General features: G+C 39.5%; 1 protein-coding gene across 6 annotated transcripts in view; it reads right to left on the reverse strand.

Moving 5' to 3' along the window:
• The window catches only part of GOLGB1 (golgin B1), an 80,963-nt gene that overhangs the window by 28,074 nt on the left and 35,185 nt on the right, over positions 1-17,704 (reverse strand). For all 6 annotated transcript variants that reach the window (XM_064287237.1, XM_064287333.1, XM_064287275.1 and 3 more), the window contains 4 exons: positions 13,634-13,748; positions 10,686-10,759; positions 4,107-9,298; positions 721-2,614 (listed from right to left, as the gene is read on the reverse strand). In XM_064287237.1, coding sequence (XP_064143307.1) covers positions 721-2,614; positions 4,107-9,298; positions 10,686-10,759; positions 13,634-13,748 — 7,275 coding nt within the window. The remainder of the gene's footprint in view (positions 1-720; positions 2,615-4,106; positions 9,299-10,685; positions 10,760-13,633; positions 13,749-17,704) is intronic.

The following is a 17,704-nucleotide window of genomic DNA, read 5'->3' on the forward strand; positions in this document are numbered from 1 at the left end:
GCCATCTAAGATGCAACAATTGGTCTCAACCCACCTGGAGCAAGAAAGAATGAAGAACACCAAAGACACAAGGTAATTATGAGCCTAAGAGACAGAAAGGACCACATAAACCAGAGACTACATCAGCCTGGGATCAGAAGAACTAGATGGTGCCTGGTCACAACCGATGACTGCCCTGACAGGGAACACAACAGAGAACCCCTGAGGGAGCAGGAGAGCAGTAGGATGCAGAGCCCAAATTCTTGTAAAAAGACCACATTTAATGGTCAGGCTGGGACTAGAAAGACCCCAGAGGCCATGGTCCCCAGACCTTCTGTTAGCCCAAGACAGGAACCATTCCCAAAGCCAATTCTTCAGACAGGGATTGGACTGGAATATGGGATGGAAAATGATACTGGTGAAGAGCGAGCTTCTTGGATCAAGCAGACACATGAGACTATGTTGGCATCTCCTGTCTGGAGGGGAGATGAGAGGGCAGAGGAGGACAGAAGCTACTCGAATGGACACGAGGAAAGAGAGTGGAGGGAAGAACTGTGCTATCTCATTAGAGGGAGAGCAATTAGGAGTGTACCTCAAGGTGTATGTTAATTTTTGTATGAGAGACTGACCTGATTTGTAAACTTTCACTTAAAGCACAACAAAAATTAATTTAAAAAAATAATAATAAAGAAAGTTTCAGAAACTCTCAAAAATAGATCTGAAACAGAGAAAGACACTCACTAGTCGGTCTCTGTCATTTTGGAGTGATGACATGGCTTTTTTTAAACTCTGTACTTCAGCTGGGCTGCTTGCAGGCTGGGCTGCAGACCACTGCTTCCCTTCCTCCACCTTGCGGAATCTTGCCAGCTCATTCAACAGGTGATCTCTCTCATTCTGCAGACTAGCCATAGCCTTGGAAAAAGATTGCATTTGGTTGTAAGAATCTTCTAGTTGTGAGGACAGGTGAAGCAGTCGTTCATCTTTGGACAGAAGCTGTTGGTTAAGTTTCTCAAGGTGAGACAAGCTGTTATCCTCTGTGGAGCTCTTCGGAGAGGAGGCTTTAGACACAAGAACATCTCTCTCTGTGCTTAAGAGGCCCTGTTTTTCTCTCAGCTGTGCCACCTCCTTCAAACTGGCATCGTATTTCCTCTTTAGTTCATCAAGCTCCTCATTAGCATGATCTCTACTACTCTGCAGTGAACTCATAGACTTTCCAAACGATTGAATTTGTGCTGTGAGATCTTTATTTTCTTTGGTGACCATGAGCAATTTCTGCTCCATCTCCATCAGATCTCTTGCTAGCTCTGCCACCCTCTCTTCTGCTGTTTCAGTTTCATTTCGCATTATCCCCGCATCGTGATGAAGATGCTTTAATTCCTTCTTCAGTTTATCTTCAATTTCACCTACCTTCTTGGCAGCTTCCTTCTGAACATGAAGCAATTCCTCTTCTAGTTCTGTAATTCTGTTCTGAGAGGAAGAAAGGGTAGTACTTAACTTTTGTACCTCTTCTTCCTTTACTTTTAACTGAGCTTGAAATATTCCTAAAGTTGTTTCTTCTTGCAAGTCTGTTATCTCTCCCTTTAGTTGGGATATAGATATTTTTAAGCTCTCAATCTCTTTAGACAAACCTTGTTTCTCCTCCTGTAGGGTATTAGAGGACCTCTGCAAATTTTCCTTTGCTGCCTCAGACTGCTTCAGCTTTTCTTCTAATTTAGCATATTCACTCTTCAGTGCCTTATTCTGCTGATGTTGAGCTTCAAGCAGTTGCTTTTGCTGGTAGTCTTTTATTGATATTACTTGGTTCAGGTCTTCCCTATATTGGATCAGTTCTGCATCTAGCTTGGCATTCTCAGAATTGAGGTCATCCATATGACTTCGCAAGCACCTAATTTCTTCCTTAAGCTTATTATTCTCAGTAGCAGCGTCTTGGATGAGTTGGTCTTTTTCTAAGATTACAGAAAGATGTCGTCCTTCTAGCTGCCGATAGTTACCTACTACGCGGTCTCGGTCATCCTGGAGAGAAGACATGGATTTAACGAAGGAGTCCAACTGGGCCTTCTGCTGAGTGCTTTCCTTTTTGATAGTGTTCAGTGTTTCCAGAAGCTGGCTGGTTTCGTCAACAGCTTTTTTGTTCTCCTCTTCCTTCTGGGACAGCTGGGTTTCCAGTTCTTTAATTTCCTTATCATGTTGTTGATGCAGTTCTGAAACAGCTACTTGGATTGCCTCTTCCTTGGCAGAAAGCAGGCTTATAATCTTCTGCTCTTTCATGTTTATTTCTTCATGCAGCCTACTGGTCAGTTCCCTGGAGGCCTGAAGATCAGTCTCTAGCTGCTCATAACTGAACTTACAATTTCGGATATCAGCTTCTTGCTGCTTGACAATCTCTTCCAAGCTTTCTTTGTTTTCCTTACATTTTTCTAAAGTGTTATCTAAATCAGTCAGCTGGTCTCGGAGAATCTTAAGTTCTGATTCTGACTTAGCTAGTTCATTCTGAGAATTGTGGTATAGGTATCGAGTCTCTTCTAGCTGGGTCAAAAGTTCTTTGTTTTCCCCCTGTAGAGTATCACAGACCTTCTGTTGAAGCTGGACCTCTGTCTGGGCCTTAGACTCCCAGGTCTGCTTGTCATGTTCAAGCCTGAAAACACAAAGAACATTAATTACAGATTAATGGAAAAACTACTCGATGCCTAAAGAATAAATACTACATAATAGATCTACAAGGGAACCAATACTTTATATACTTCCTTGTAACTCAGATATTCATACTTGAAGGTGTTCATCTTTTTACTGAAGAGATATTCATTCTTTGTATTACAGACTTGTTTTCTGAATTTTCTATATTAAAGGCATACTGGACCTAAGGATTCATATATTTAAATCATAAACTCCAAATTACTTATTTTGCTGGCACGGTTTTTTACACTCTAAAAAATAACACTTTTTCTAGGAGAAAAGTGGGATGCAGACCCCAAATTCTAGTAAAAAGACCAGACTTAATGGTCTGACTGAGACTGGAGGGCCCCAGAGGACGTGGCCCCCGGACTTTCTATTAGCCCAAAACTAAAACCATTTCTGACGCCAACTCTTCAGACAAAGATTAGACTGGACTATGATACTGGTGAGGAGTGCGCTTCTTAGCTCAAGCAGACACATGAGACTATGTGGGCAGCTCCTGTGTGGAGGCCAAACGAGAAGGCAGAGGGAGACAGGAGCTGGTTGAATGACACGGGAAATACAGGGTGGAGAGGAGGAGCGTGCTATCACATTATAGGGAGAGCAACTAGGGTCACCTAACAATGTGTAAGTGTTTATATGAGAAACTGACCTGAACTATAAACTTTCACTTACAGCACAATATAAATAAATAAATAACACTTTCTCTTATTTTGCTTTACTTTGCTTGAGACAAACTAATGTCTGGCCCTTTAAGGAATAACGCTGGTATGAGAGACAGTGAGGACACCTCTAAATTAGAACTGAGGGAGCCCATTAGAAGACGTGGAGGCATGCAAAGGGTGGGGGACATTGTTAGTTCTTGGGCTTGAAAGTGATATCATAAAAGTGAAGTTTGAGGAAAATAAGTGTTAGTAGGCATATGCAGTAAGATTGATGTAAAATATGGAGACCATTTAGGCGGCTAAGGCAATAATTTAGGTGTACTGTGGTAAAAAATCCAGGCAAGAGTAGTGAAAGAGAGAAATCTAAGAGACCTCTCAGGAGCAAGATGGGAAGAGAAGCAGATGCAAATTTTTTATGTTAATGTGAATTTTTTATGTTAATGCAAACAATAGCAGGAGGTTATTTGGCAAGGGGGGAAAAAGTAGAAAGTGAGAGATAATATTTCTTCTGAGGGAAACCCTGGTGGCGTAGTGGTTAAGTGCTGCGGCTGCTAACCAAAGGATTGGCAGTTTGAATCCGCCAGGCGCTCCTTGGAAACTCTATGGGGCAGTTCTGCTCTGTCCTATAGGGTCCCTATGAGTCGAAATCGACTCGACGGCCCTGGGTTTGGTTTTTTTTTTTTGGAAGCAATTTAAGCCAAAATTGTTACTTACAGAGACTTCTTTGCCTCCAATTAAAACTGGAGGAGCAGCTACCACGTAAGTAAAGCAAATACTTTATTCGTTTACCTGGAAATGTTGATTTTCAATTCCTCCATATGGATGGACATCTGCCTAAGCTGATCCTTTAGAACGCTGCAATTCTCCTCTTTGAGTCTAATTTCATCTTCTTTGGTTTGAATGGCATCACTGAACTTCCTCTCCCATTTCTTGGCTTCATCTATCACCCTGTCCCGATCGTCCTGGAGGGAAGACATGCTCTTAGTGAAGGCTGCAAGCTGGGCCACGGTGCTGTCCAAGTTTTCCTGAAGCTGCTTAACTTCCATGTCTTTCTTGTTCAAAGTAACCTGAATCTCTCCAAAAGTCTCTTCCAAGTGGACTTTGTCGCTACACAAAGCATCCAGTTTCTCTTGCATATTCTTCTTTTCTTTCAGGTGCTTATCTTCTGCCTGCTCCAGTCTTCGCTCAAGGTCATCGTCCTTTTGTTTCATTTGGCTTTTGACTAATTCTTTATTTGACTGAAGTTCCTTTTTCAACTTAAGATTGTCTGCTAGGACTCGAGCTGCTTCACTTTGAGTGTCATCTAGCAACACCCTGAAGCTAGCTAACTCTGCTTGTGCCTTCTTACGGAGCTCATCTGCTCGGGCTAGATTTTCTTTGCATACTTCCAAGTCCTTTTGGGACTCGGACTGAACAAACTCTAGGGCCTTAACAGTTCTCTCCAGGGTGCTGATTTTCTCTTGATACCTGATGCAGTCCTTCTGCAACTGCTTCACTTCTTGCTGCTTCTGTTTTAACAGCTCCTGAAGCTCCTTCGCGTGGCTTTTACTGCCGGGTTCTTTCTGGGCACCTTGTATTTTCTCCAGATATTCTTTTCGGATTTCTGATTCCACCATACTTTTTTCCTTGACTAACTGCTGCTTTTCTTCTTCCAGTTCACTCACACACTTTTTAAGATTCTGCATTTCAGATTCCAGTTGCTCATTTTTTATTTGGGCATCTGTCACATCCTGATAATAATTTCCAATGCTTCCGTTAAGTTCTGCCAACTGGTTCATGAGCCTCTCCTCCAAATCGTCCTTCTCTTCTTCCGCGGTCTCCTTCAATTTGGTAACTCTGGAGAGCTCTTCCTGGATTTGCTGATTCAACAAGGTCATTTTGGTTACTTCTTCCTGAAGTATTTTTAGTTCACCATCCTTTGACGATATTTGACTCAGGAAAGTATTTTTCTCATTTTCTAATGTCTGACGAAATTCCTTTTCTTTACGCTTCTCCTTCTCTAATTCCGCAATGCTTTCTTTGAGCTGATCAATCTGCTGTCGGTAGTTATTAATTTCACCACGTGAGCTGATGTTCTCACTTATGTCAGGATCGATCTCGGCACTGTTCTCCGACAGAACGGGTACTGAGTATTCAGGCCTTGTGCTCATACTCAGAGAGTCCTGCTCTTTAACGTCATCTGTCACCGACTGTGTTGCCTCTTCAATAATATCCACTTGGTTATCCTGTTTCTCAGTGGCTTCTGGGCTAGCTTGTTTGGATACATTATCTTCCATCTGATGCTTTAAATCTTGAATCTGTTGACTTAGAATGTCCTTCTCGGTCATTATAGTTTCAAAGTCCTTAGAAAGGGTTTTATATTCCATTCTGACCCTTTCTAGTTCCTCCTTCATATTGGAATTGGAAGAAAGAAGTGCTTCCATACATTCTTTAGATGTGTCTCCCGCAGGGTGGCCCTCTGCTCTCAGCCGGTCATTCTCTTCTTCTAGCTCTAGGATTTTCTGTTGTTTAGATTTAGCAAACTTTCTCATCTTTTCCTTCATCTCCTCCATTTCCTGTTCAGCTTCCTGCAACTGCTTTTCTGTCTCTTTCTTGCTTGCTTCTGTGCTTCTCAGCTTGCCATATAATTCTTGCTTTTCTTGCCTCACGGCTTCTACCACATGCTGAATCCTTTCTGCCTCATTACTGACATTCTCATAGGACTGTAGAAGAATTTCATACTCTTTTTGTAGCTCCTTGTGCTTCTCTTGCCACTCGGTGTTTTCTGCAATCTGAGAACATTTCAAAGACTCAATTTCCTTCAGTAAGTTTTCTTTGTCTTCAGTAAGACCCTCCAGAGCTAGCTTCAGACTTTCACAAGAGCCATTGAGATTTTGATTTTCTAGTAAAGACCTGTCCATTTCTGCAATGAGTTTGTCTCTCTCTTCCTGAAGAAGAACTAACCTTTTTGAGAATACATCTTTTTCTTTATTTTGAGCAGAAGCTTGGTTTTCTACATCTGCCAGAGACTTGGTAAGACGTTCAATGGTATCTCTGGCCAGAGACAACTCCTCTTGGAGACCTTTGTTTTCTTTCAGTGCTTCTTTCCGGGAAATAAGGGCAGCTTGAAGTTTCCTCTGTATTTGGTGCTTCGCTTTACCTTCTTTTTCACTTTCTTCTACCTTTTGCTTCATTTCACTAAGTTCCACCTGTAACTGCTTTATCTTTTCATCACGCTCTTTGGTTTGCATCTCCAGTTGCATATGTAAAGCCTTAATTAAGTTCTCTTGTTCTATCGTGTCTGTCTTAACTTTGGTAAAGATTTCCTCTTTCTCACTAAGTTGTCCAGAAAGGTAGCTAACTTCTTCTTCCTTTTTGCTTACGAGTCTTTGCAGCTCGTCTAGCGCAGGCTGTAATTCTCTGAGATGTTCTAATCCAGCGATTTCTAGTTGACTGCTTTCCAGTGTCAACTTCAGGCTTTCTGCACGGGCCTCAGCTTCACTGGCTGCTGTCTTCAGACTCTGGATCTCTAAAACCTGTTTATTTATCTGCTCTCGTAACTGAAATGCCTCATCTGATTTTTTAGCAAGCTCACTTGTTGTAGAACTAACCTTCAGTTCTAACTCCTCTTTCTCAACCTGTATTTCTTTCAGTTCAGCCTTAATCTGCTCAATAGAAGTATTGCTTTGCAGAATATTTGCTTCTTCAGGCTGAGATGGCAAGTCTGGACCCAAGGAGGACTCTGAAACAGGATGGATGAGTTGTTGCTCTGTAGCTTTGAATACAGGATCCTCTAAACCTTGAGTGGACGAACTTGACTCCACCTGATCAATGCCTGGAAAAGACTCCCTTATTTGAATCTGGAGTTGTCTTAGCTGGTCTCCAATGTTCTCCTTTTCCTTGCTTTGCTCGTCGAACTGTTCTTGCAAGCGATTATAGTCATCTTTCTGTTGCTTTAGCTCCTCCCTGAGATGTCTTTCTTTCTCCTGTGCCTTTTTTAGAATCACCTTGCGTGAGGCTAACACTTCCTGTAGCTTCTTTTGAAGCTGCTCCTTTTCTTTTTCAAGGTCCAATATCTTTCCTTCCAGTTCTGGTTTCCACTGTTCTCCACCACCTGCATCAGCTGGACTGATCACCACTTTTTCTTTCACAGGTGCTGCTGAGTCTCCATCACCTGCATCCTTGTTACTGGTGGTTAATTTTTGGATAATTGCTTGGTTTTCAGTGATCTGTGCTTGGAGCAAATCTATTAGGTTTGTCTTATCTTGCAAGTTCTGATTCATCCGTTTCACTGTGGCCTGTAACTCTTCTTCAGCTGCCACCTTTTCTTCCAAATCCTTCCTTACACGCTCCAGTTCTACTTCTTTCTCAGATATTGTCTGCTTTAAGGAAATTTCTATTTCTTGGCACTTAGAACTCACATATTTTTCTGAGTCTTCTTTGTTCTCTTTATCTTCTTCCATTTCCCTCTTCTCATTCGCATTAAGTGGGACCTCTTTCCTAGATTCATCCCTCACTTTGGCCAATTCCTCTTCTAATCTACTGACTTTTTGTAGAAGTTCCTTTCTGTTAATAAGAGCTGCTTGGAGCTTTCTCTTTCTCTGCTCACTTTCTTTCTTTAGAAGGTCTAATTCATGCTGAAGTTCTTCTTTACTTGTTAGCCCTGCTGGATTCAACTCATCATGATTATTTTTAAGGCCAGAAACAACTTCTTTAACTTCTTCTACCTGCTCTTTTTTTGCTTCTTCAGCTTTGGATAACAAATTCAGCTGTTCTTTAAGAGTCTTAATTTCAACTCCAAGAGAAAACTTCTCTTCATTAAGCTGAACCATTTTCTCAGTCATACTGAAGCTTATTTCTGTCACCTGCTGATCCTTCTCCTTGATGGTTTGTTGGAGGGTTTCCACATCTTTTTTTTTCTCTAATAAAAGTTGATCCAGTTTTGCTATTTCAAGTTCCTTCTGCGAAAGAGCATGTGAAAGTCCTTCCATCTTATTTGAGATATCCCTCAAACGTTCTTCCGCCTCAAGTACTTCATTTTCCTTCTTCTGCAGCTGGCTCTGCACACTTTTAATCAGTGTACTCTGCTGAGAAAACTGAAGCTGCACATCATCTAGTTCATTTTGTAAAACTTCAATTTTCATGTCTTTCGATTTGGTTTCTATGCTAAGACTGTGGATCTGTTCAGTGAGCAAGTTGTGATGAGCAGTCTGGCTCTCATAGTCTAGTTTTCTTTGCTTTTCTGCTTCTGCAAGATTTGCTTCCAGTTGTTGTATCTGAGCCTTCAGTTCTGTCACTACACTGAGTTCCTTCACCTGAGAAAGGAGCTGGTCTCTTTCTTTGGACAAAGCAGTGAACGCACTGCTTGTGTTTTCAGCATTTTTCTTAAACTCCTCAATCAACTGGGTTAGCTTGTTTATTTCCTTTGCTTTCTCATCTAAATTTTTTTCATAGATTTCTTCTGCTTTATGAAAGTTTATCTCAAGCTCTGAAATTTGACTTTTTAACTCTTTTAACTCATCCTGCTGATGCTGACTAATATCCGGTACCACAGAAGGGGATTTATCAACAGCGTCCTGCTTGGTTAATTTCAATTCAATTCCAGTGTCATTGAAAGATACTTCTTCGGATGTTCTATTTTGATGTTTAGTGCCTGCCTGCTCTTCTTTTTCAATTGCTGGAAGACTATTCTCTTCATTTGACATTAAGTGAAAATTTTGTCCTGTATCTTCAAGTAACACTTTCATTCCAACTGGAGGTATTCCCTCACTCTCCATCTGCTTCATTTCTTTCTGGCCATTGTCCTCCGGGTCCCCCTCAGTCCTTTTGCTCTGTAACTGCATTTTAAGAAATGCAATCTCCTCTTGAGCTTCTTTCATTTCCAATAGTAAAACTGATAATTCTCTGTGTTTCTGGGAAAATGTGTTCTCTAGGACATCTTGTCCACGTTCCTCAGTAGAAGAGTTGCTCTTGTTGAGCCTGGTATTATCAACCATGCTGATCTATTAAAAGAAAAGAAAGAAAAAAGCTTCAATCGATTGTTGTATACAAAGAAATAGCCTCACTAAAAACTGGTATTTGTTGCACTTTCTAAGGCCTGAAACTTTTCAGTCCAAACCTTTTTCCTCTGATAGAACTGCTAAATATTTTTAAAATCCGTTGTGATTTCCCAGATTGGACCTCTGAGGGTGCTCTGTCAATCCTGCACTGTGGTCAAGCCGTGTTCGTAAGACCTAAGAAAATCTGGAATTTATTTTCTAGATATTCCTTATTTGGGAAAACAGTTTTTTCTTCACATTACAACTTCTGCTTGTTTCTCCTAAGAACTGCTTAAAAAGAAAAAGGGAAGCAGGAAATAAGCTAAATCTTTGTTTCAATCCACACAAAGGTGGAAATTATGGAATTCCTCTTCCTAAACTATCCACTGAAATGAGAAAGTTGAAAATATTAGATAAGATAGCCTTAACAGACAAGCAGATTATCAAAGATGTGGTGAAACCCCTGTGAAATTGTTCACTACAGAGTAGTAAATAAACACAAGTAAGCCCATGTATATCTTGCTTATTGGTTACTCCACCCCGACAACAAATACTACAATTTTCAAAATTTAGTCCCCTTTTGACAACTTTGTGAACAGAGCATCAGTGTCTCCAGGAAAAAGTACTCACAGATGCCCTATAAAAAAAGCCATGCCCTATAGGACAGAGTAAAGCTGCTTATAGGGTTTCCAAGAAGCAACCGGTGGACTCAAACTGCTGACCTTTTGGTTAGCAGCCTGAGCTCTTAACCACCACGCCACTAGAGCTCCACTGAATATAAGCAAGCAGATGATTCAGTTAAGGAGCTTCCTTATCAAGGTTCTTTATGACTCTTATCAATGACTTCTTAACTGGAAGGCCACAAATACTTTAACACAATAATGATCTTAAACCAACAGAATGTTATTAAAGAGCCACACATTTAATAATTCTCAGGTCATAAAAAACACATCATTCTCCAAAGATAGGCTTTTCATACAATTCTAATAAAACTGCAAATTGAGGGAGAAAAAACAAACAACATACACCAACAATAAAAAACAGGAGATTCCATCTACTCTCTTCATCTCTTCATGAAGTTAAGATAAAGGGTAGTCTAGTATGGAAATGGGTATCACACTCCAAATACGTGGCTAATGTACTGGCTGGGCAAATGAAGAATTCCAAATATTCAAAAACAAATGACAGTAAATGACAAATAATAACCATTATGGATCTCTTAAACAGATCTCATTCTTTAGGTGACGCAATTCCTTTGTCAACATTAGAAAATCATGAAATTGTTTGGATTGGAAGCCACTTCCTCTTAAGCCAGTTCCTATTCTGGTGATTTTAAGAGTGTATCACTTACCTGGCTGTCTTCTTTCTCTGCCTTTCCAGCTCTATTTTGAGCCTCCATGAGAGTAATTTGAGAAGACAGTTTTTCTGAAAGTTACAAAATAAATACCTTTAGGTTATATATATGGAGTATTTAAAAAAACAGACGTTATTATGTGTGAGGCTATTTGAGATGCATGAAATAATCAAGAGAAAAGAAATAGACAAAATAGTTTGGAGGAGATAAAAGGTTTATTTTATTCAAATAAAGAAGTAGCAAGAGGAGATGAAAACACGAACTGTGAAATAGAATGGTACTAGGTGATGATAAAGAGCCCAAGTGAAGCACAAGTAATGGCTTTAAAAGAGAAGGAAGCCAGAACACGTGACATGAAGCAGCTATTTTTGCAGCATAATCTGGGACTTCTAGGGCAATAAATCTGCTTTATTTATCCATAATCCTGCTGTGTTCATAATATACATTTTTACATTAATATAGCACTTATAATTTGTTGATGCTCTTTCACATATATTCATAAATACAACAAATTTTAGTACTACAAGGCAACTATCCAATCTCATGTCATCAGAGAAATGACATGACTGCTGAGTTTATACAGCTAGTTCACAGACAGCTGGGATTTGAGTCCAAATCTTCCAAGGTCTGCCTCCATGTTCTATTAAAATGTGTATATCTAAAAGGGGTAGAGATCACTTGAAGGATAAGAATATTGAGTATTAGTATGTCTTCAAAGAGCTTATATTCTTCCTAAGATATGCACTTAGAGAAAAAGCAGTATATTTCTACAGTACATTCATATGACCCACACAGGCCCTCTATAATTTGACCCTACTTCTTCTCCAGTCTCCTCCTCTTGCACTGTCCCTTTATTCATCACCCTCCAGAAACACTGGCCGCCTTTCTTTTCTGCAAACCTATCAACATTTTGCTAGGCGAGCTCTTTGTATGGCTATTCCCTTTTCATCATTCACGTTTCCAGTCCTCCGAGAGGCCTTCCCCTAACCCCTAACCACTCTGCACCACGCATACCTGCAGTTTTATTTAATAAACTGCACCTTGTTTTATTACTTATGTTTTTTATAGTTTATACAGATACATTTTAATTATATATATTATATATTGATTTATTAAAACATCCAGTCTTATTTTTTTCCTAATACTTATCGCTCTCTGAAATTTCATAGCCTATCATAAACATGTTTAACACCTGTCTTCCTATCTAATACTTTAGCTCCGTGTCACGTTCATAGCAGTATCCCCAGCAATCCGAACAGTGCCTACCACATAGGAAAGGCAATACAGCTATGAGAAGAAAGAAGGGATGAAGGATAGCCCCGAAACAAATGAATATAAGAGTGTATATGATGTATGCAGATACGTCAAGAGATATTTGAGGAAGGGGCACAGTGGTAGAAATGGCAGTGACGAAGGTGAGTCACATAAAACCCAGCACTAAAGCCAAGGTAACCCATGAGACTAAACATAAAGACTAAGTTTATTCCAAATTCCACAGGTTGATTAAAGTAGAAAATTTTGCAGAAAACCTTAAGGGAAAAGAGAAGAGAATGGAACTCATATATTCCCTATAGCCATACGAAGGCATGTGAAAGGGACAGGAACTGTTTGCAAAACTGTAAAATAAGCATCATGGATAGCATCTCAAAGAAGTGCTCTGAATGAACTCAATAATGAGCTGACTTTGAGGTGTTATTTATTACCAATGGTGGAAATATTCCAGGAAAGGTGTACAGTCCCAGTTTAGAGCTCAGTGGAAAACTCTAAAGCAATTCAGTTGGAAAAAATTTGCCTTAGAGTTTAAGAAATGATCAAACTACTTGTGTATTCATTCTTACTTCTAGAGGTCAAAGCGTAGTTAATCCAGGATGAATAAGATCAGTAAAGCACTATCAATTATACGCTACTAAATCCAGGAAGTCCTGTGTAGCAGGGGATAAATGGAGGGAGGTATGTCTCCATTCCTACTGATTGCACACACACAGTCCAAAAGCATAAAACGACAGATTTAGTTTAGTCCAACAAAACACTTTTCAGCAGCTACTACTTGCCAGGTACTAAATTAGTTCTTGGTAAAGAAAAGATTAAAAAAAAAAAAAAAAAAAAGGACAGTTCCTGCCTTTGAAGAGCTTATACTTAATCTTTGAAGTGTTTATTTACTGTAGTAAAAAGAGAGATATATAAAGATAATTTTAATACAATATTAAAGGTATGTAAAAATGTATTTAACCCAGCTTTTGGGGATCAGGATGAACTTCCTAAAAAAGATAATGCCCTAGTTGAGGCCTGAAAGATAAGGTGGAATTAATAGGGCTAAAGAAAAGGGGTGGGCTTCTAAACAGGGTATAGCATGGGCAAAAACCAAAATGGTTCCTACCTTTGAACGATCCTTTATTTATACTAATCTGTCTTACCTTACCCCACAAAATTATTACAAAGAATGTCCTTCCTTCATTTTGCCTATTTAAAATTTCATCATCTTTTTAATGTCCTATTCAAACCACACTTCCCAGAATATAACTTGACCACTCCAAAACAAATATAACACAGAAACCCTGCAGCATTTATAGACCATATGGCAAAATGTTAGACATATATAAACACTGGAGCCCTGCCACAGTGGTTAGGAGCTCAGCTGCTAACTAAAAGGTAGGTAGTTCGAATCCACCAGCTGCTCCTTAGAAACCTTATGGGGCAGTTCTACACTGTCCTGTAGGGTTGCTATGAGTTGGGATTGACTTGACAGCAACAGGTTTTATGTAAACACTGGGATGTGGTCTAATTGTTTAATATATATTAGTCTTATCATCTATAACTACCAGCTCTGCTCTCCAAGATCTTTATTACCAGAGGATCTACAGTTATACATATAAAGTACAGTGATAAAAATCAAGGCACTCTGAGAGATAAAAACACAGAGAATTATGGTTTTCATTTATACATACCATTGTCAGCTTTTAGCAACTCCAATTCCAGAGAGCTAAGGAGCAAGGCTCCCTTTTCATTCTCTAGTTCCACCACTCTGTTCTGCAGAGAGGCAATATTCTCCTCAGTGACTGCCTACATTGTAGAAAGACAACAAATTAATGATTTACCAATGAAAAGCTCTCACACTAACGCCCAGACAGCCTCCAGCATTTTTGTTTTCTAAAAGTTCTCCAGCCACGAAAATACTTTAAAAATAGCATTTACTGATCTGCCTAGGTGATAGTCGAAGTAATGTTTTTTACCTGAAGGGAAAAAGTGAAGTAAATATTTAACACAAACCCAGGACACTACTGTTTGCATTTAAGACTGAAACCTGGATTTCAAAGACAGAAATATTAGGTCTATTATGGAAGAATAGACCTAATATTTCTGTCTTTGGAAGAATGGAAACCCTGGTGGCATAATGGTTAAGTGCTACGGCTGCTAACCAAGAGGTCAGCATTTCGAATCCGCCAGGCACTCCTTGGAAACTCTGTGGGGCAGTTCTACTCCGTTCTATAGGGTCACTATGAGTCGGAATCAACTCGATGGCAGTGGGTGGGATTAAGGAAGAATAACGGTTTCAAGTAAACAAACAATGTTATAAGATTAGATTAATGTCGCCAAGTATCAGGGTCTCTCTCCTGAAGGACAATGAACATGAAGAAAGCCTTACCAAAGAGGAACAGAGACAAAAGTAACAGGTGCCCCTAAAGAAAGAGAGAAGAACCACAATTTTCCCCCAAGTATCATAAAAATTCTCTTGCACTTAATTTATGCCTCCAGAATATTTGCTTTTCCTAACGAGTGGTAAATATCTAATTATGCCATATCTTTACTTTTATATCTCTTTACACTTTATTCTTCTGCAAAGGGATAATTCTATACAATTTTTCATAAAATTACATTTCAGAGCCATGAAGGTCTTTAGAGCACACTTAGCCATTCATCTGATGAGGAAAAAAATGGCAAGGGGTGAATTTAGGGTTTTTGTAGTTTTTACCCTGAAGGATATTTACGGTTTGCACTATATAGGGCAAGCAAAATTCTGACAGAAAAGCCCCAGGTCTTTCTGGCTTAAAGGATGACAAGACAGTTTGTCAGAACGTAACAGGAAAAATCATAGAGAAGAGAATATCAGAGGAAGGGAGCCCCAAATTCTATGTCTAAACTCAGCTCAAATCTCTAGCTAAACGATGAACTATATATCTGCAAGGACTTGGAAGCAGTACAGCTAAGGCAAAAATAACTCAGCTGAATCTGAGTGGCTGCCCACCAGCTCCAGCACTTGTAGTGTGAATCCACAAAAATTACTGGCTCATAAAAAATAATCAAATCCTCCAGAAAAATGTAATAGAATCTAGAGTCTTGAGAAGAAAGCTTTCACAACATCCAGGATTCAATATAAAATCATTCATTACACAAATAAATATGGACATGTAACCCATTCTCAAAGGAAAAAAAAGTCAACAGAGCCTAACTTCAAGATGATGCAGATTTAGCAGTTAACAAGGATTTTAAAGAATTTTTTAATAACTTAAAACTTAACTTAAGCATAGGCTCAAGGACATAAAGGAAAAGATACTCACAATGGATGAAAAGATAAGAGATCCTAGCAGAGACAAAGAAAGTAACTATAAAATAATGAGTCAATCTGAAATTCTAGAAATAAAAAACAGAATACCCGAAATGAAAAATTCAATGGATGGGCTTCACAGTAGAACACAGATGATAAAAGAAAATGTTGGTGAATGTGAAGACAGAGCAATAGAATTATCCAATCTGAAGACTGAAGAAAAAAAGTAGATTAAAAGAAAATGAACAGAGCCTCAGGGATCTGTGGAACAATATTAAAAAATTCAATATACATAGCATTGAGATGCTTGAGAAGAAGAGAGAATGGGGCAAGGAAATTATTTTGAAGAAACAGTGACCCCAAATTTTCCTAACAAGTTTTTACATGCCAGAAGCTCAACTAAAATTGGGCAGAAAAGTTACAAAGGAAACCACAAGTAAGTACATCACACAAAGATTAAAAAAAAAAGTCTTAAAAGAGGACAAGAAAAAAAAAATCTGTATTCTATACATACATACAAGGGAATAATAATTTGACTGACTACTGATCAATTACTGAAAAAAGTATAGGCCTGAGACAGTAAAACATCTGTAAGTGCTAAAAAAGCAAACAAACAAAAAGTCAATCCAGAACTATATATCCAGTAAAAATAACATCCAAGAATTAAAGCAAAATAAAGACATTTTTAGATAGGAGAAAACAGAGAATTTCATCACCAGCATACTTGCACTACAAGAAATACTACAGGACATTCTAGAGGCTGAAGGAAAATGATACCAGATGGAAACTTAATCATCAGAGACAAAAAAAGACCACTGCAAATGGTAAGGATGTAGATAAATATTAAAGTCAATGTTTCCCTCTCAGTTTCTTTATACACATAAATCTTAAAATCATGCTCTGGCGTTTAAAATTTTTGTTAATATAATACTTACGCAACTACAGTATAAAGAATAAGGTAAGGGTAAATGAGTACCAAGTTTCTACGTTTTAAGTGTAGTGGTATTCTATTAACTGTAAGAAGAATGAAAAGTTCAGGATGCATATTACACTTCCTGGAGCAATCACTTAAAAATTTTTGTAAAAAGATAGCTAAAGTCCAATAGAGGTTTTTTACTTCCACCGAAGATGAAGTATCATGGAATGGATTTATCCTCCCACCTGGAATAACCAAAAATAATAATAATAATAATAATGATACAATAGTTTCAAAATAATGGATATCAGGCAACTAATGACAGTGATCCCAGAGAGATGGGAAACAAATGAGGTGAGCCCTACAACTGGTCAACGCCTTGGGAGAGTTTCCAGCGGGAGCCCAGGCAGAGCCTAGCATAGTCCCTGAGTTAGGAGATAGAGCTGAGTCAAAGCTAGAGTTTGCAGAACAGAGTACCAGATAGGACAGAGCACAGAAAAACCTGAAAAACCTGGAGATTTTCATAGGCCAATTTACGGCCTACAGAGTTTGCTGCCTCAGCCTCCATTAATTCCTCCTAGTCACCCTTTCATCTGGTTTCTGACATAATCATTCCTATTTTATCACACAGCCCCTCAAGAGTAGCAAAAGTAAATAAATAGATAAAAACACCCACTGCCATAAAGTTAATTCCACTCATAGTGACCCTATAAGACAGCATACAACTGCCGCATAGGCTTTCCAAGGCTGTAAATGTGTACGGAAGCAGGCTGCCATATCTTTCTCCTGTGGAGCGGCTGGTGGGTTTGAACCACTGACCTTTTGCTTAGCAGCCGAGCACTTAACCACTGCACAACCAGAGCTCCTCTCAAGAGTGGTAGTCTCTAACTGGCTTCCCCCCGGCATGTCCCATACACTTTCCTGTGATAGGGGTCCATTACTACCTTAAATAACTCAGTCTCTCAACAGCTGTATTTACTCCTTGCCCCTCCTGGCCATGCCACATACTGGTGTCCATGATTAAAACTTCTCCCTTTTCTCACGCTAATGCGTTAGAAACTTTTTAACCAATCAATAAGACTTCAGCGTGTGCTAACTCCGAGACCCCACCCTGCCTGCCACACATAAGCCCTCTCCTACAATTCCAACAAGGAGCCCTGGTAGCACAGTGATTAAGCACTCAGCTGCTAACCCAAAAGTCAGTGGTTAGAATCCACCGGATACTCCAAGGGAGAAAGATGTGGCAGTCTGCTCCCACAAAGATTACAGTCCTGGAAACCCTATGGGGCACTTCTACCCTGCCCTACAGGGTCACTCTGAGTCAGAATCGACTCAATGACAATGGGTCAAGACAATTCCAACTTGTTGCTTTGTCCCCATGTGCACCCCCTGTCTGGCCCTGTGTCGAGGTGTGCTGCAGTTTCCTCCCTGGGACCTATGAGTACTAAATTCTACTGTTTCCTAGCCTTCCTGCGTGAGTTTCACTTTCTCGAGCCACATCTGAGTCAAACTTAATACAGAGATCTGCAGAGGGTCCCCAGTGAGTATGCAGCAGAG

This window comes from Loxodonta africana, chromosome 1 (genome assembly GCF_030014295.1).
Source record: "Loxodonta africana isolate mLoxAfr1 chromosome 1, mLoxAfr1.hap2, whole genome shotgun sequence".
Lineage (NCBI taxonomy): Eukaryota > Metazoa > Chordata > Mammalia > Proboscidea > Elephantidae > Loxodonta > Loxodonta africana.